Source organism: Xyrauchen texanus, chromosome 25, assembly GCF_025860055.1.
Source record: "Xyrauchen texanus isolate HMW12.3.18 chromosome 25, RBS_HiC_50CHRs, whole genome shotgun sequence".
NCBI lineage: Eukaryota > Metazoa > Chordata > Actinopteri > Cypriniformes > Catostomidae > Xyrauchen > Xyrauchen texanus.
This window is the reverse complement of record NC_068300.1, coordinates 14,389,966-14,409,630: the sequence shown is the minus strand read 5'-3', so window position 1 is coordinate 14,409,630 and position 19,665 is coordinate 14,389,966. Positions and strand designations below refer to the sequence as shown.

The window sequence follows — 19,665 nt, the reverse complement described above, 5'->3', positions numbered from 1 at the left end:
GTTACTGAAACCATATGAAAGAGAATATGAGAGGATTTCAGATGGATGCTGTTCTGTATGTGTCTTACCACTCCAATGGAGAAGTAATTGTTGATGATTTCGTAGGGAACTGGGTCACCCCTCTCCTGACTGTCCTCTAGAATCACCTGTATGCTCCAGCGATCCATCGGTACTAAAGAACTGCCCTCTATGTCCTTCAGGATCCGGCCCAAATCCACTCCGTCATAACCTATAACATCAACATCAACATCAACAAGGGCACTGGTGTGAAACACTTTCAAGCAATGTTATGTTTAATATGTCTTATATATATATTAAAGTTTCAAGTTTACACACGCAAAATGCATTCTCATAATGCAAAACATCATTTTCATGAATGTAATGTGAATTTTTTTGTACATATTATTTAAATGGTAAAATATTTATATATCATGTTAGTATTTTTATACTGATTTAAATGAATATTCCGGCTTCAATACAAGTTAAGCTTACTCGACAGCATTTGTGGCACCACATCGATTACCACAAAAATTAATTCGGACTTGCCCCTCATTTTCTTTAAAAAAAGCACAAATCTTGGTTACAATGGAAGTGAATGGGGTTCACTGTTTCAAAAGTATTGCCACAAAATGTAATATATGTTTTAACATGATTTTAGAGTGATAAAATCATTTGCTAACCTTTTCTGTGTAAAGTTATATCCAATTTTACAACTTCGTTGCCATTACGACATAATGTTGTAAATACTACAACCCTAAAACGACTGTAAAAACAAAGATTTAAACAACATTTCAGCTTAAATAATAAACAAGTTTTAACAGAAGAATTAAATGTAAGTGCTTTTATAAAATTAGAATCTTCACATTTCTGTTTAAACCCTCTAAAAATTGGCCCCATTTACTTCTCTTGTAAGTACCTCACTGCAACCTTGATTTTTTAATTTTTAAGAAAAGGAGAAACGAGTTGAAATAAATGTTTGTGGTAAACAAAATTATGCTACAAATGCTGACGATTGATATTACCTTGTATTAAATCTGTAATGTTCCTTTAAATTACAAAATACAATATATTGTATAGTGATTTGTACTGAAATACTGCCAAAAAATTATGGAGAATTACAAAAAACTTAAACAATCTCATGTGGTTAAATAAACAGGTTTTTCTTCATACAGAATTTTATTTTATAAGCCGCTACGCACCTCCTCCCCATCGAAGGCAGCGAGCAAGATCATTCCCTGTTCCAAGAGGAAGCACGGCCACAGGGGGCCGCACTGACAGGTTGGATTTATCTTTAGTGAGGAATTAAAAATAATGGTTAGTTGAAAGTCAAGCAAGACCAAGAAAAAAACACATTTAACATCACAATCACCACAAAATCTCACATGCTCTCCCGTGGTGCTGTGAGTGTCACAGAATTGATGTTTTATAGAGTTACTCACCTATGGCGTCAAGTATCCAGCCAACTGTGCCGTCACCTCCACAGACTAATATTTTATAGTCTGGCAGATTTCTGAAGAAACACAACCTGGTTTGGAGAAAGTAATTTAAGTAATATTCCTACAGTGGGGTCCAACAGACTGAGAGAAGTAGTGAAAAATATTCTATTTAGCCTTTTTCCTAATTAAATAAAACATGTGTCATTACAAATTATATGACCAATTCATAATCAGCATATCAATTTGAGTGCAACATTCAACAAGCTGATTTCAAAGTACCAACCATGCAATGATTGTTGACATTTTAAGGTTCAGACTGGTAAAACTAAATATGCTGAAATGGTACATAAATTCTTACCCTGGTGTTGGTCCACCATTGGAAAGGTTATAAACTTGCCGAGGATTCAACAAGTATTGGAATTTTCGAAGGACTCTATAAAAACATACACTTTTAGTGAGTGAATAAAGCTTATAGTCAAAATACAAGTATTGTAGATGAAACAAGATAATATGTTGTCACCTCTCTCCTTGTTTTCCACCACTTTTAGGGTTCACAAACACCAAAAGAGGGTGAGTGTCAGGAATTGGATTTATCTGTTTGGGGACAAGATGCTGTCTGTTAGAGTCATTGCAATCATACAGTGTCTGTACATCCTGCTACTGGAACTGGCTTTTGTCAACAGTACAAACTAAAAGGATACGGCACAACATCAGGCCAATGTTAAGCTTGTACCTGATACACAGACAGCATAAATATCAACATACAATACTGACATATATTTATATATAGGTTTCAGAATAGTGTATGTGTTCAGGCTTTAAAGGGATATCATTTACTCTCCCTCATGCCATCCCAGATGTGTATGACTTTTTTTCTTCTGCTGAACACAAAGATTTTTAGAAGAATATTTAATCTTTGTAGGTCTATATAATGCAAATTAATGGTCTCAAGAACCTTGAAGGTCCAAAAAGCACATAAAGGCAGCATAAAAGTAATCCTTATTATCCCAGTGGTTAAATCCATGTTTTCTGAAGCGATATGAAAGGTGTGGGTGAGAAACAGATCAATATGTAAGTCCTTTTTTTATTATAAATTCTCCTCCTTACCCAGTAGATGGCGATATGCACAAAGAATGTGAATCACCAAAACAAACAAAAAAGAATGTGAAAGTGGAGATTTATACTGAACAAAGGTCTTAAATATTGACCTGTTTCTCACCCACACCTATCATAAGCTTCTCAAGACATGGATTTAACACTGGAGTTGTATGGATAACCTTTACTCTGCCTTTATATGCTTTTGGACCTTCAAAGTTCTGGCCACCTTTCACTTGCATTGTTTTTGGTCATGCATTGCATTGCATTGTATGGAACTACAGAGCTGAGATATTCTTCTAAAAATACTTGTTTGTGTTCTGCAGAAGAAAGAAAGTCATACACATCTGGCATGAGGGTGAGTAAATTATGAGACAATTTGGGTGAACTATTTATTTAAGTATAATTCAATGCCAGGGCAGATAGACAATAAAGGCTTTTTTACCTGTAGTACCTGTCCATCAGGTGTAGTGTTGTGGTCACTGTCATCACCTGCACCTGAGCAGCCGTTCTTTATGCAGTTTGGCCTCTCCTATGTGATAACACAAAGGGGACACAAAGAAGAAAAGGAGTGAAGGATAATGGAACAACACTGTCAATCAAAGAATAATTAATGGGCATTGTACACTCTTTCTGCTTTCTGCATATGACTTTGCACACACCAAAGATAAACAATGCCCCTGCTTAATATTATGACATATTATGTACAGAAGAGTTTGCGTACTCACTCTATTATCTATATCACAATAAGCTATAATTGACTTCATTTCAAGCCAATCTTTTTGGATCTTGAAAAGTCATCAGGACTTATTCAAAATATCCTGATTTTGTTTGTTAGTACAGTGAAATGGCATTATAGTGCTTTTTGTGCAGTCATAGAGCTTTGAAGACTAAATTAATTTTCTAATAAAAAAACAGTTATCTTTTTTTCTTAAAATCTTATTTATGGAAGCCTTCCTTGGAATTCATTTAGATAAAAAATTGCCTAAATAATTGAAGTGTAAATGTAAGCCTACATTACATTTGAGTGTATATAGCATTATATTAAAGTTGCAAATAGTGCTACTTGAATTATTGGAATTTGCTTTATTGGGGGTTTCAGTAGTGCTACAGGGTGGGGTTTATTTAAAGGGATAGTTCAACCAAAAATGAAAATTCTTTCATCATTTACTCACCCTCATGTCATCCCAGATGTGTATGACTTTCTTTCTTCTGCTGAACACGAACAAAGATTTTAAGAAGAATATCTCAGCTCTGTTGGTCTTTACAATACAAGTGAATGGTGACCAGACATTTGAAGTCTGGTCACAATTAAAGGCCATGTAAAGGCTCATACGACTCCAGTGGTTAAATCCATATCTTCAAAAGAGATATGATAGGTGTGGGTGAGACACAGATCAATATTTAAGTCATATGTGTTTTACCATAAATCTCCACTTTCACTTTTAAAATGTGAAAGAATGTGAAAGTGAAAAAGGAGATTTATATTAAAAATGGACATAAATATTTATCTGTTTTTCACCCACACCTATCATATTCTCTTCTGAAGATGTAGATTTAACCACTGAGTATTATGGATTACTTTTATGTGGCCTTCATGTGATATTTGGAGCATTTACTTGGGATGGGATGATGGTGAATAAATGATGAGAGAATTTTCATCTTTGAGTGGACTATCCCTTTAAATCCATTTGTTATGGCAGTATTACATGCAGCTGGGTAGATTTAGCACTTACAGATTGAATGTCTATGAATATTACCTTAATGACAGGATATATGGCCCATGGTGGTAAAATATGATCCCTGAAAGGGCCACAATCGCATTCTAAGGGTTCCTGGACTGCACACTCATCATGTCTCTAAAATATAAGAGTAAAAAGGACAATTGTCATGGAAATATAAGAACCACCAGAGTGAAAGAATATGACAAATTCACAGATTTAAAAAAATATATATATATTATTTTATCAACAGTGATTATATATTTTCATAATTTATTTTTATCAGGACTTTCTTTTTTCAGTGGAACAAATTAAGAGATGTTAAGCACCTTACAATGAAAGTGAATGTGAATGAGGCTGTCATTCTGCCTAACATCTCCTTTTGTTACATGAAAGGAAGAAACTCATGTGGGTTTGAAACAACAGTGAGTAAATGATTAACATCATTTTCATTTCTGAATGAGCTATCCCTCACAGTAACCTCTTGTTTAAGTAATGATACTAAAGCCATAAATACTAAAATGCAGAATGAAAGTCTCACAATCTTACCATGGTGTGACACCAAACGCAGCATTTCCCAGTAAGACCGTGTAAACTCTTGATCTTCTTCTGACACCTGTCACACTTTCCAGAATCACAGTTTCCACTCACCCAGTCATGGGACGCAATCTGCAGGCAAACATATATGACACTGAATTCCAGTGTCCACTTGATGGCAGTACACAAGAAAGATGCTTGTTGAAGATGGTATATTGTCAGAAAGAATGGCATAGTAGTGTACCGCTTACTGCATACGGCACAGTAAAAAGAGGATGTGAAACAGCATTCGGTATGCAACAATAAGCATTTCAAACTGTAGTATGCTACAGAAAATACATTTCAGGAGGCAAATATTTCTCCGTAATAATAAAGTACATTTCTGACACTGGTGTTCAAACATTGAAACCCCTGACTGATTTCTCAAATATACATTGTAAATAATTGCTGCATTGTAAAATACTGTATTATATAAAATGTGCATTCATTAATATCCACAAAAGTAAAAGTGTACTTACCCCTGTCTCTTTCTTTGACTTCACATATGTTCGGGTGCATGGAGCAGGATTCTTATTGGCACACCGGCCATGGACTGTGTATTTGCAGCCTGTGTATAACAAACAAACTGTTGTGATAAGAAACTGATAATAGATCAGAATTCAGAACAAAACATACCGGTTTACAAGTTTTCTAAAACGTCATAAACATAGCTAGGTAGATAACCACAGTACACTTTGCATTTCTGGCCCATGTCTGTTTTAGCATTTTTAAATTACTTTTGGGGCTTTTTGACATTTTACTGAGCGGAAGTGGAGAAATTATTGGAAATTTTGGTGAGAAGAGATGGGGAACTGGATTGGGACATGACAGAATCTAGATTCTAACCTGTGTCTCCCACACGGACACCATGGCTCAATGCATCTGAGGCGGTTGGACAGATTTTACTGGTCATTTTTTTAATTTACCAAGCTCAAACAAATATAGGATTGTCCTATTCTGCACAAATAGAGGCCTTTAGTTTTTTTTTTACCTTTCTTGCATATTACATAGAATTTCACTCACAGGTGCAACAGAGACCCTGTTTGCGTAGACCCAGCAGCATATTCTGACAGACGTTGCAGTACACAGGCTTGTTAAAATGTTTCATCCTCCATAGATGTTGGCCGTCTTTTTGAGTAATCTTGAGAAAGAGAAAAAATAAATAAATAAATATTTGGAAGGAATCTGAAATATTACGCAGATCTGACAGTCTTGATCAAAATGCAACATTGTTCAAAGATGGCGGGTGAAAGAAATTGTAATTATAAATATACTTATAATCCATTCAATACAGAAAAGTAACCATAAAACAGTTTAAAATAATAGAAATGGGAATGTGCCATGTATATTTATGCTCATTAGAGTATCACGTCACCTGATTTGAGATCAATTATACATTTTAGTCCTCCAAATTATGAGTTTCCATGTCGGTTAGGATGATGCCATAGAAGGCATCTGCCTATATAGGCAGTAAGCAGAAAGGCAGCTCACTAGGTTTTGGAATATGCCCTATGATTTACATCCATTTTTAAAGAATGTTACATTCAAATTACACAACCGAAATAGCACATGCACATCTTAAAAAGATCAGATTTACAAACATTCGAAATCACAAACATCTCAAAGACAGCTGCTCAATGTCTTATTGACATCTGGGACAGAACTATTGAAAGATGAGCAAACAATGTAAAAAAAAATAATCTTCCAGATATAAACTACATTTCAAATAGACGATGTGATGTACGTGTGCTATCAGGGCTCTTAATAGATAAGATGTTCTGACAGCCATAAACAAAAAAAAAACACAATTCAGTAGAAACATTGACATTGTGGGTTTTTTTCTCTCTCAATGACTCACATAAGTGGCTTCCACCTGTTTATTACACATTGTGTCCTTATCTTACACCTACTAGCTATTCGTTGTCAATTCAACGAGTGACTGGAGGGGTTGAGGGACACTCGAGACACTGTGACTCACAGTCACATCAGCTCTTTATTAATAGAATAAGACCTTTGGTTTTTCGATGACTCCAGTGGGAACTACAGGCGAACGGGCAGGAGATCTGAAACTCTAACCCCCACAGACATGCCGTAACTGGGCTTAATGTTTCAGAATACCCCCCCAGTGCCTCATTTATGTGCAGGTGGAAATAGCACGCGGGGAAGTCCCTGGCTTTGATATGTAGCTGAGCATGCTGCAAAGGCCTGGGTTGCACACACATCACATTCAGGAATATGCAGGAATTTAGGCTGACTAATTTACATTTCAAGCTAGTTGTGTTTCATAATATGTACGTGATAGTACAAACTGCATTCACTGAAAATGAACATGACTGCTGGCGACTGGTGTTAACAACAAATGTCTTCAATAACTGTGACTTCCTACTTGTGGGTTGGTGGCCTATGTATTTAACTGTGAAAAAACACTTATTAGCGCTAATTTAGCGGTTGAACTTTTTTTTTTTTTTTGTATTTAATGATGTCAAAGTCTGCTGTTAACTCTGCAGCTTGTCTTCTGGTCATGCATTTGTACAGAATGAATACAAGACTTCAATAAGTTTTAGATTAAGTTAGCATTATCTCTCTGTGTGAAGCCAGTTACTGGACTACAGTTACTTGCTGGATTTTAACTTGAGGACTAGTCAACACTCCTCATGAGGAAAAAAGCTTAATAAACATACTTAATGTCCCTTTCCAAAAGGGTTCATTTAAGGGTTAGTCAATAGTTCAGTATAGAAAAAATTTAAGTCAATGAAACGTCTTCACCATGATAGAAAATCAATTGTGCACATGTATGCAAATAGATACGGTATATACAGTATATAAATATAGTGTGTATATTGCTATTTCTAATTTTTATGTTAATGGTTGTGCATGTTAGTGCATGCATGCAAGGATTTGTTACAAGTGTCACAGTTGTATGCAACAGAGCAAAGTCAGCATGGCTTTGGTATATGATGGTGATGTTAAGCCACTGTAACAATAGAACATGATCTAATCTGAACAGTGGAATGTTAGACATAATGAATAAAAAGTATAGAGAACAAGCCAAGCTTTCTGAGCGGTACACTCAGAGTTTGCATCAGGAGCTAGAGTATGTGAGTGGAGCGACAGTAATTTACTCTCCTGACTCTGCTTTGGGTTTTTCATTTTCCGCTCCTTGTCTGCTCCCTGCTCACAGGTAAAAGAAACCCCACTCCAAGTTCGCTTCAAAGCTAAATTTGTGGCAGTTAAAAGAAATTACAAGCAAGAGTAATTTTCTCTATCCACTCTGGTCCAACTTCACTCTGGTTTTTCCATTTCCCGCTTCTTGCACTCTACCAGCTCACAAACATACAAACATAGACCATTGAGTGAATGAATTAAGTGTCCATTATGCGCTCAACCTCATCACATACTGTGGTTCTGACACTGGGATAATCTCATGTCTCTCGCTGCATCTGGCAAGTGGTCAGTGGATGACGCTGCCGCCACTTCACCCAGCGAGGGCGAGGAGCGTGCAAATGCCACTAACAAGGAGATGCTTCGTGTCCTTTCAAGGGTGGTCGAAGAACTCGGTCTCGAGTGATCTCCAGAGTAACCTAAAAATTGTGCCTTGATGAATGGTTCGTGCAGTCCGGACGCCGTCAAGCGACCGCGTTCCGCCCTGCTCTTACCAGAAGTTCATTTCGGACTTACAAAATCCTGGCATGCACCCTATTCAGCTTGCTCGCACAGCAATTCCACTCTACTCAATAAAGTGGACCATGGGGAAGAAAAAAATTATGCCCAACTAACCACCGAAAGAGGTGGTAGCGGCACATCTCTACCCGGCGAGTAGCAGGGCGTTGCTCCAAGTTTTCCAAGCTAAGCTCCTCAAACAAATGGATGAGCAAGGCTACAATCCAGAGATGTTCAAAGAGCTCCGCACAGCTATGGACTTAGTGCTGTGAGCCATGAAAGTCACAGCACAGGCCATTGGCAAGTCAATGAGCGATCTGGTGTTTTTGGATCGTCACATCTGGCTGACCCTCACGGAAATGCGTGTTGCAGGAAAAGCCACTTTATTTGATGCTCCGGTGTCTCCAGCCGGCCTTTTCGGAAGCTCTGTGGATAGATTTGCTGAGTGCTACATCATGACTGAGCAACACTCTGTGAGACATTTTACGCAGAACGGAGCAGTACTTCATCACAACCGGCTCGCTCCCGCTTTGTCTCGGGCCACATATAAAGATTACAAAAGAGTACCGCGCTCGTTGCACATGCACGAGACGCTAACACTTTTTCAATAAAGGGCTTTCCCACTTCAAAGCCCACACATTACGCACAACACATTATTTCTGGCCTATTCTGTTCTGAGATGCTTCAGTCGCATGCAACGCACCCATTTATAATGTTCACCCAGAAGCAGATCTTATCGCACATCAGGACTGTGTCAATAGATCTGAAGGATGCGTACTTCATGTACCAATTGCACCACGTTCGAGGTGGCTTTTTAGATTCGTGTTCGAGGGAACAGTGTCTCAATTAAAGTCATTCATTTCAGTCTGTCTCTGGCTCCCCACATGTTCACGAAATGTATTGATGGGCCGCTCACCCCATTGAAATGAATGGTGTGTGTGTTTTGAATTACCGCAGCAACAGGTAATTACTAGCCAATCGGAGGCACTACTGAGCGAACACAGAGACTTGCTGCTTTGCCATATGGAAAATCTGGTCTAATGTAATTTGGGCAAAACACACTTTTTGTGCCTCATGAACGAGTGCGTACAGACCATTCTTCGAGGTCTATTTCAGTGACATGTCAACCGCCTAGACCTACTGGCTGTCTTTCTAGCTTTGAGAGATTTTCATTCCGATATTGTGAATCACCACATTCTAATTCGTTCGGACAACACAACAGCTGTGCCGTATATATGCCGCCATGTCGCGCTGGCCCACGTATGGCCGGCGAAATGCATGTGTTTCCCCCGGTGCGCCTCCTTCATTCTGTCATCAGCAAAGTCCGATTGGACATGGAAACAGTTCTGTTAATTGCACCGAAGTGGCCCAATCAGTCCTGATTTCTGGAGATGGTAGAGATACTGGACGGAAAATACTGCTGAAGAAAGATATTCTGTCTCAAACACAAGGCACGGTTTGGCCTCCCCAGCCAGAGCTGTGAAGCCTACATGTGTGGCCTTTGAACGGAGCACAATGGATAAGCCAGAATTGGCTCGGTTGGTTATGAACACATATTACAGGCTAAAGCGCGTCCATGAGACGCCTTTACACGCTGAAATGGAACGTGTTCACGAACTGGTGCTTTTCACACGGCAAAGACCCAGTGAACTGCCCCATACCTCAAATTTGTACATTTCTTTAAGAGCGATCGGATGCAGGGCTCATTCCTTCTATGCTCAAAGTTTATGTAGCGACTATATCTGCATAGCACACACCTGAAACCGGCACCTCTACAGGAAAACATGATTTAATCACAGTTCCTAGGGTGCGCGGCAGCTAAATCCCCCTCACCTGGCTACAGGCCAACTTGGGATCTAACTTAGTCCTAAGAGTGCTCGCGGGGCCTCCCTTCGAGCCTCTGGACTATGTTGAATTGCGTGTGATTTCTCTTAAAACAGCATTACTGCCGGCTTTAGCCTCAGGTTGGTGATTTGCAAGCACTGTCAGTTGACTCATGTATGGAGTTTGGTCCGGGTCTTTCAAAACCAATTTCAAACCCAGAAAAGGCTATATGCCTAAGGTTATAACCACGCCCTTCAGAGTGCAGGTGGTTCACTTTCAAGTCTTATCCCTACTCCATTTAATTCAGATGAGGAACAGTCATTGCATTTGTTATGCCCTTGCGAGTGCTACACACATACGTTGAGCACACATGCAAGTTCAGATTGTATGGCCATCTCTTTGTCTGCTATGGAGGACGCATGTAAGGAATGTCAATCTCCAAGCAAAAATGTTCTCACTGGATTGTTGATATGGTCACCCTGGCTTTTGAGTCACAGGTTGCGAATTGCCCAACTGGTGTTAAAGTACACTCAACTAGAGGCGTGACCTCTTCGTGAGATGAAGGGAACAAGACATTGTGAATACTGGCTGCTCTACAAGACTCAGAGTTCTTTGAGGTGCGAGTGATGCGCTCTTTGTCCCTCAGGAATGGTGTTTGCGCACCCGCTTTTATAGCGAAGAGCTTTGCGCCTAGAAGGGAGGTGCTCAAACACCATAGCAAATATTAGAATAGCAGTTATTGTAGAAGGGTTTCAACTAGGTTGTGTAGCACTACCCATATGTATCAGCAGGATGCAATGTCTCGTTAGGCTTAGGCTTGGTTTACATACGTAACCAAGATGTTTTCTAGTTCCTGCTTCTTGCTCACTTCCTGCTCACAAGTGAAAGATACCCCTCTCCGAGTTTGCTACAAAGCAAAATTCCCAACAGTAATTAGAAGTTAAAAGTGACAGGAATTTGCTCTCCCAACTCCGATCCATGTTTTTCAATTCCCACTCCTTGCTCACTCCCTGTGCACAGATGAAAGAAATCCCACTTTGAATTCTCCTTCAATGTAAAACTGCACCTTTACCAAGGTCTTTCAATATTAGTTTTTTATATCATGAAAGTCTGAGTTAAAAATGGATAAAGTGAAATCCAGTTTGCATGTTTTTTGAAAATGTGTGAAGGCAATGCATTATGATAATTATGAGAGATTTTTATATATGTACAGTATATGTGAAAGAAATACTTTTACTCAATAATTCCGAAATAATATTCTGAATCGCTGGTCATCCCCACACTCAAGTTTACCCGTGGCATTTGCCTTTCATTAATTTTCACTAAACATTTAGCATTGTAATCAATTATCCAATAATACTGAGCAAATTTCATATTTTTTTCCATCTGTCTGCTAATAGTCTGTTAACATTGTTTAATATGTGGATAATTCTAGTTGACATGCAATTGTAATGTGTTTGTGCTTTCACACCTTTAGTCCCAGTAAAACCAGCAGGGGGACATTATTCATGCCACCCTCCACCCATTCCTGCAAAGACACTGTACCACTACTGTCTGAATCAATCGCTGTCATCATATCCTTCAGCACCTGAGAACACAATGAAAAGCAGATGAGATTGTGAATGTGTTTGTCCAGTAAACAAAACATCTATGTTCTGTTATAACCTGTACATGATATAATTAAATAACCCCCTAAAGGAATGTGCATGATAAATAGTCTTATGCACACCGTGAGACCCTTCAAAAGAGGGACAATTATGTAAACATCTTGTTTTCCATCCTTATTTCACTCCATGACAAGCTGATGCTTGCCACATGAGGGAGGAATTTCTCTCTGACAGGGTGTGGTTACTACTGGAAATGTCTTGCAGAGTGGACAGATATTTCACTTCTACTTGGCAACTAATACACAAACCCAAACAAAAAAGAAACTCACAGGCCTCAGTTCAGACACATCCCAGCCAAGGTATTCTGCTGCGTGCATCATCTGGGCAATAATGCGGTCCACTTCCTGTACCACAGAAACATGATTGGTTAAAATATTACAGAAGGACATAACTGAAGCAAGATGATTTAGTTTTGTTACATAATGAGGAATTAGAATAAGTTTATATATCCCACATGTTATAAACATAATGAGTCTAATGCTTTCTAAAAGATTTCTCCATTGTGCTACAAAGATTGTTTAAGACCACCCACCGAACTGTCCAGAACTCCGTTGCCATCTCTGTCATAAAGCCTAAATGCAACTGCAAGTGAAAAACACGGGGACATGAGGATCAAAAGGGAATTTTTTCACACTACATGGGGTAAGTTGTCACAATGGAACCCTCCATTAAACAGCCTATTATAGGCTTTCTAAACAACAAAACCTTTACAAGGTAACCTTCAAAAATATCAAGACAACAAATATTGTAATGAATTAACTGCATAATGTATAACCTTTAAAACACAACTTACCCCAATAAAAATGTGACAACTTTCACTGGCTTGCAATTTTTGTAAAATACCCTTAAATTATATACAGTAAAAACTACCTTCATTATATACAGTATAGTTGACCCCTAGTGGGGTTTTATTGTATTCACTTGTTAAGCCAACAGCTATAGCAAAACATATAATGATTTTGGAATATTAGTTTGGGGGATAAAAATTCACAAAAATGATTCCAATTCTAGATGTTTGAAACTAATATACAAAACATGCATGTGTAATAAGACTATTGACTCTAAACCTTACAGTTACTGAGGGTATTGTAGGTATTGTAGAGTTACTTATAGTTACTCCCACTTCCTAGTGTGACAACTAGCCCTATTCTAAAAAGGTTTGCAAACTTTCCAACTGATTGTAGATATTTGAAAGAGATTTACATTCAAGCTTGTCCCTTGGCTGCCCATCTTCCAAAAGAGAGAAATAACAGGAAACATCCTTCAGAAAGACTTCCCCTGACACAGAGAGCAAAGACAAAGTCAATGGACCACAATATGCAAATAAATAAAAAAATAAAAACATGCATAAATTAGGTATTTGATTATATTGGCACCAAGTATATTCAAATGCCTAATTAAAGGAATGTTCCATGTCCAAAACAAGTTAAGCTCTACAGATAGCACCAGTGACATGCTGTTGAATACCACAGAAAAGAGTTTGTAAAACCAAACAAGACTGGTATATACAGGAATGCATTTACAACAGAAGTCTAATGGGTGGAGCATTCCAAAGCTAAATGTGAAGCTCATATTTTTTGTAAAAGAGTCATAATTAATTTGTATGTATAAAAATCTGCTATTTGAGCTGTAAAGTTATCTAAATCATGCTTTTAGTGGTAGGCCCACTGTTCTCGGCAGATTAACCCTTCTGGTCTCCTTGAGTGTTTCATGTTAAATTCTTTGCATAGTCATGACAGGAGTTGAAAGGTTGAATATAACTTTGCAAGGTTAGGAAGCTATTTTATTACTCTAGTCTCATTCTAACACATATACAGTATAGGTCTAATGTTTAAAGCAATGTCTCAGGTTCAGTACAAGTTAAACTAAACTGACAGTATTTGTAGCATAAAGTTGATTACCACAGAAAATATTTTCAACCCATTCCTCAATTACAAGCAAGGCACTTACAATGGAAGTGAATGAGGTCAGTTCCAAAGCATTAAACTGCACAGGGGGAATTCAATAAGAATATATTGCTCTCGGTAAAACACAGTTTATTTGCATCTGCGCTGATTTAGCAACACAAAAGCGATGCTGAAAACAATTTGCACACACATTCTGATCTTGTGGGCCATTTCTGAATGCTATATGGCAAAGGATGCAGCAAACCAGTCTGACACACTTTGGCACCTTTTTAATAACATTTATTTTACCAACTGCTTTCATCTGGCAGTAATAGCGCAATGTTAATTGCACCAGGCAATTTTTGGACAGCATGCCAAATACATTTAACTTACTGTGCTCCAGGACTATATGCACTAGTGAACTTGTGAATAAAAACTTCAACTTAACTTAACTAAACTTAATGACATACACATGGAAGTGTCTAACAGTTGACTCACTGTTCTCATCTGATTTAGCCGACTCTGAGTTCTGGAATGATCTGAACAAGCGCTGGCACAGATCTGCAGGGAAGTTGTCCTCTTCCAAATACGTCTTCAGGAAGAGACGGAAACCTTTCTCATCAATGCACTGATGTGAAGAAGACAAAAAAAAGCACGGTCAATAAAATATTTCGTGCTAAATTAAAAGCCTTAATGCCGTTCAACTTGGGAACACAGCACTCACACACACACACACACACACACACACACACACACACACACACACACACACACACACACACACACACACACACACACACACACACACACACACATTGTTGTGTTTCCATGTTTTATGGGGACTTTCCATAGACATAATGGTTTTTATACTGTACAAACTTTATATTCTATCCCCTAAACCTAACCCTACCCCTAAACCTAACCCTCACAGAAAACGTTCTGCATTTTTACATTTTCAAAAAACATAATTTAGTATGATTTATAAGCTGTTTTCCTCATGGGGACCGACAAAATGTCCCCACAAGGTCAAAAATTTCGGGTTTTACTATCCTTATGGGGACATTTGGTCCCCACAAAGTGATAAATACACGCTCACACACACACACACACACACACACACACACACACACACACATGTTGTGTTTCCATGTTTTATGGGGACTTTCCATAGACATAATGGTTTTATACTGTACAAACTTTATATTCTATCCTCTAAACCTAACCCTACCCTAAACCTAACCCTCACAGAAAACTTTCTGCATTTTTACATTTTCAAAAAACATAATTTAGTATGATTTATAAGCTGTTTTCCTCATGGGGACCGACAAAATGTCCCCACAAGGTCAAAAATTTCGGGTATTACTATCCTTATGGGGACATTTGGTCCCCACAAAGTGATAAATACACGCTCACACACACACACACACACACACACACACACACACACACACACACACACACACACACACACACACACACACATTTTTATAATTTCTTACTTGATAATCAGAAGGCACACATTATGAAAACTTAAAAAATAGCCATAAAATATCTGGAACCTTCTCAAGGGAATGTGATAGATCCAATTAGATTTTGCACTACATCTTAGTTCTGCTAACAGTGTGTGCAGTTTCTGTCCTCCTTCTTAACAGAGTTAAAAGAGAAAAAGGGCCTTCAAAAGGCCTGAGGACACTGGTGTTCATTTTGAAGTATGAAAGGAATATCATGCTACACGTTGCATTTAGTTACTTCCTTCACCCTTCATTCTGACATATGTGACAATATTTCCATGACATAACTTTCTGTTTATTTTGGTCTTATAACGCAAGTAGTAAAATTCACCAAAACTCTCTAGTAAAGATATTAATTTATTTATAGTGTTTTAGAGCCATGTCAGCAAACAAGTGCCCCTGTCATGTACTATAAAAAGACCTTTGCAACATGAGAATATCTGAAAAGCATATTTTGCATACTCAAAGCATAAGAAATACATTTCAGCACAGAATTCCTTCCACTTTGATTGTATTAAGGACAAGAATGATATCTCATGTCATGCGGCTTGTTGAAAGATCATGAAAGTGATCAATCTCACGATTTACAGTAAATTAAAGAATAAAACAATGCAAATGTGACAAAATCCTTTAGACTTTCATTGAAGAAAGGACTTGAGCCATACTGTAGATATGGCTCAGATTCTACAGTAGGAACCAGAATATCATAGAGACTTCGGGGTGGACTCTGGCCTTTCACTTTGGCCAGTAAGCGACCAGTCAGCAATCACCCAGACCACTTTAGAAACCACTCACAACACCAAACATTGCGATTTTGAGTTTTCCATGAGCAAGCACCAATACAATTCTCTTAAAGGGATAGTTCACCCCAAAATGAAATTCTCTCATCATTTACTCAACCTCATGCCATCCCAGATGTATTTGACTTTCTTCTGCAGAACACAAATTAAGATTAATGAAGAATATCTCAGCCCTGTAGTTTCATACAATGCAAGTGAATGGTGCACAAAAATCACATAAAGGCAGCATAAAAGTAATCCATATGACTCGATAGCGATATGATAAGTGCTACAAGTCCTTTTTAACTATAAATCTCCACTTTCAATTTATTCTTCCTTTGTTTTTGGCGATTCGTGATATTTGTGCATACAACCACCTGCTGAGGAGGTGGATAATTTATAGTATAAAAGGACCTGTTTCTCACCCACATCTATCATATCGCATCTGAAGATGTAAATTTGATCACTAGAGTCATATTAATCACTTTTATGCAGCCTTTATGTGCTTTTTGGAGCTTCAAAGTTCTGGACACCATTCACTTGCATTGTGTGGACCTACAGAGATGAAATATTCTTTGTTTGTGTTCTTCAGAAGAAAGAAAGTCAAACACATCTTGGATGGCATGAGGGTGAGTAAATGATGAGGGAATTTTCATTTTTGGGTGAACTATCCCTTTTAAAAAATAATAATAATAATAATAATAAATAAATCGAAATATTAAGATTGTTGTTTCTTAAATTAGTAATGAGGTATACACAGCACCCATCTACCAAGCAGGTGCACATTTCATGAATAGACCATTGGATGAGCTCTGCTTAACCAGACGTAAAATGATTCACATTACAGAGATGGATGGATCTGCTCATGGGTAATTGGACTAACATGCTGTAAAAGCAGAGTGCTGGCAGAAAGGTTTGCCACAGACAGCCTGTTCACTCACCTCTCCATGTCTGTATTTGGCTAACCTGCCATCTGCATTAAATTCCTTTAACACATCTTTTACTTTCAGACTGCAATCTGCAAGGAAATAGAGATAATATATATATATATATATATATAGAGAGAGAGAGAGAGAGAGAGAGAGAGAGAGAGAGAGAGAGAGAGAGAGAGAGAGACCAGAAAAGAGGACAAAAATACATCTAATTTTAGTCACAATATCAATGAATGAAGGGTTTCAAACATTTGAGCCACTAATACAGTTTCTTTCCCACTACTGTTTGTATACCACAAATTCACACCAATGCTGCCATGTTGAGGTGGTGGGGGTGATCAAACAAACAGAGTAATCTTTAGTGACCAAATTAAAAGTTTTGGCACATTAAATGGGAAAGGAAACCCTATTTTAGCATTGAAAAACTAATTACAGAGGGTACAATGAGAGCACATACATGTACATTTCTAAAACCATCTTAAACCAAACACAAAATCTTAAACTAGCCTAAGCTGGTCTCCCAACCTGACTAACTGAAAAGTGCCCAAAACCCCTCTAAACCCAGCCAAAAGACCTAACCAGTCTGGGAGACCAGCAAGTGAGCTTTGGTTGGTTTAAAATGTTTTCCAGCAGGGTTGTAAGTAAATTGGACCCACAGACTTCTTAGATGCACATTGAACGGCACGTTTTTCAACCCTGAGAATAAAGTGTCATTTCACACTTAAGGACTGAGAGTGAGTCATAGTTCATAATGAGACAGAGTGTTTAGTGTGAGTAGGAGGGATGTGTGGGCACCACAGACTTACAGTTAATGTACTGCTGAAGCTGCATGAAGTCGATTGGCCTCAGCTCTCTGTCATCTGTCTCGACTGGGTTTGACATCATGCCAGAGCCTTTTAGTAACAATGAGTGAAAGAAAGAAAGAGAAATGTGGGTGAGAGAGTGAGAGTGAGAGAGAGAGAAACAGACAGATTAAAAGGCAGAACAATCTTAACTTTTTATACATTTATGTTATCATGCACATAAAGCAAGTATAAAGTGCATTAAGTCACTCTGCCAAGATGTCTGCCAATGACAAAGTACAGGAGTGGATTCTTGTTATAAGTCCTATTACCTTTACAAAAAGCACTGTGGCAGTGAAAATATCAGATATATCATGGTACTTTGATATCATTGTACTGAATGATTATTAGCTTACTACACCTCTTACATAAGATATGGAGTGGTGGTGGCGTAGTGGCTAAAGCACAGGGTTGTTAATCAGAAGGTCACAGGTTATATAACCTGTGACCTTCAGGTTCTAACCCCACGGTTCTAACCCCACGGACACCACCATTGTGTCCTTGAGCAAGACACTTAACTCCAGGTTGCTCTGGGGGGGATTGTCCCTGTAATAAGTGCACTGTAAGTCGCTTTGGATAAAAGCGTCTGCCAAATGCATAAATGTAAATGTACTACCATGGAGCCAAGCAGGGGCGGACTGGCCATCGGGAGAACTATTGGGTTGGGCTGAATAGGCCGCGGTAAGCTGAAACGGGCCGCCACGTCATGCCGAACGGGCCACGACAGGCTGAAGGAATGTATGTATACATTTTATATACATTTTAATAGCAATACATTTTAAATTAAAATAAAGATTTTAAGAGCTTAATTAAATATTAATATGACAAGAAACATTGGGCCTTACACCATTTTGCAAATACTGTACATGCCCAGCATTCTCATAGCAAACCAATTGGCACATGCCAAAAAAGTCTGGTAAACCATGACAGAAAAGGAAAACACTTTTGTTTAAATAGTATTAAAATTACAATCAAAATACATTTCAATTCAAATTCCACCTCTTGACCTTTCACCTCAAAGTGCCACAAATCAGATACTTTACGTTTACATTCTTAAATGTAATATATAAGACATGAACAGCTATTATGAATTTATTTTAGAAAAAAAAAATTTTGCTAAAAAATTACATTTGAATATCTTGATTTTTACTAAAGTGTAAAAAGAGAAAAATATGTCCTGTACATTCACACGATATAAGAAATGTTATGTTTTGGATAATAATGTTTGCATCGCCTTTATATGATCCATCCATCCATCCATCGTCAACCGCTTATCCTGTGTACAGGGTCGCGGGGGGCTGGAGCCTATCCCAGCTAACATTGGGCGAAAGGCGGGGGACACCCTGGACAGGTCGCCAGTCCATCGCAGGGCCACACATAGACAGACATACACTCACACTCACACTCACCTCCACATCCACATCCACACCTAGGGCAATTTTTATTTTTTTTGGAGACACCAATTAACCTAGCCTGCATGTCTTTTGGATGGTGGGAGGAAGCCGGAGTACCCGGAGAGAACCCACGCAGACACGGGGAGAACATGCAAACTCCACACAGAAAGGCCGGGGCAACCAGGGTTTGAACCCACGACCTTCTTGCTGTGAGGCGACAGTGCTAATCGCTGCACCACCGTGCCGCCCCCTTTATATTATATGATATGATATGATATTATGTCACATTTGACATGATAGAGAAACCAACACAATTTGGACAGAAAATAAAAAAGCAATTGC

At 38.3% G+C, this 19,665-nt stretch overlaps 1 protein-coding gene across 1 annotated transcript in view; it reads right to left on the bottom strand.

The window, feature by feature from the left end:
* dgkaa (diacylglycerol kinase, alpha a) overlaps nt 1–19,665 on the bottom strand; it is a 51,410-nt gene that overhangs the window by 5,020 nt on the left and 26,725 nt on the right. The window contains exons 2-18 of the mRNA XM_052091757.1: nt 17,894–17,980; nt 17,097–17,173; nt 14,364–14,493; nt 13,183–13,257; nt 12,512–12,561; nt 12,249–12,323; nt 11,784–11,900; nt 5,852–5,969; nt 5,308–5,396; nt 4,802–4,921; nt 4,292–4,390; nt 2,977–3,063; nt 1,957–2,030; nt 1,795–1,869; nt 1,440–1,525; nt 1,200–1,289; nt 69–229 (exon numbers count right to left, since the gene is read on the bottom strand). Of these exons, the coding sequence (XP_051947717.1) occupies nt 69–229; nt 1,200–1,289; nt 1,440–1,525; nt 1,795–1,869; nt 1,957–2,030; nt 2,977–3,063; nt 4,292–4,390; nt 4,802–4,921; nt 5,308–5,396; nt 5,852–5,969; nt 11,784–11,900; nt 12,249–12,323; nt 12,512–12,561; nt 13,183–13,257; nt 14,364–14,493; nt 17,097–17,173; nt 17,894–17,972 (1,602 nt within the window). The 5' untranslated portion in view covers nt 17,973–17,980. The remainder of the gene's footprint in view (nt 1–68; nt 230–1,199; nt 1,290–1,439; nt 1,526–1,794; nt 1,870–1,956; nt 2,031–2,976; nt 3,064–4,291; nt 4,391–4,801; nt 4,922–5,307; nt 5,397–5,851; nt 5,970–11,783; nt 11,901–12,248; nt 12,324–12,511; nt 12,562–13,182; nt 13,258–14,363; nt 14,494–17,096; nt 17,174–17,893; nt 17,981–19,665) is intronic.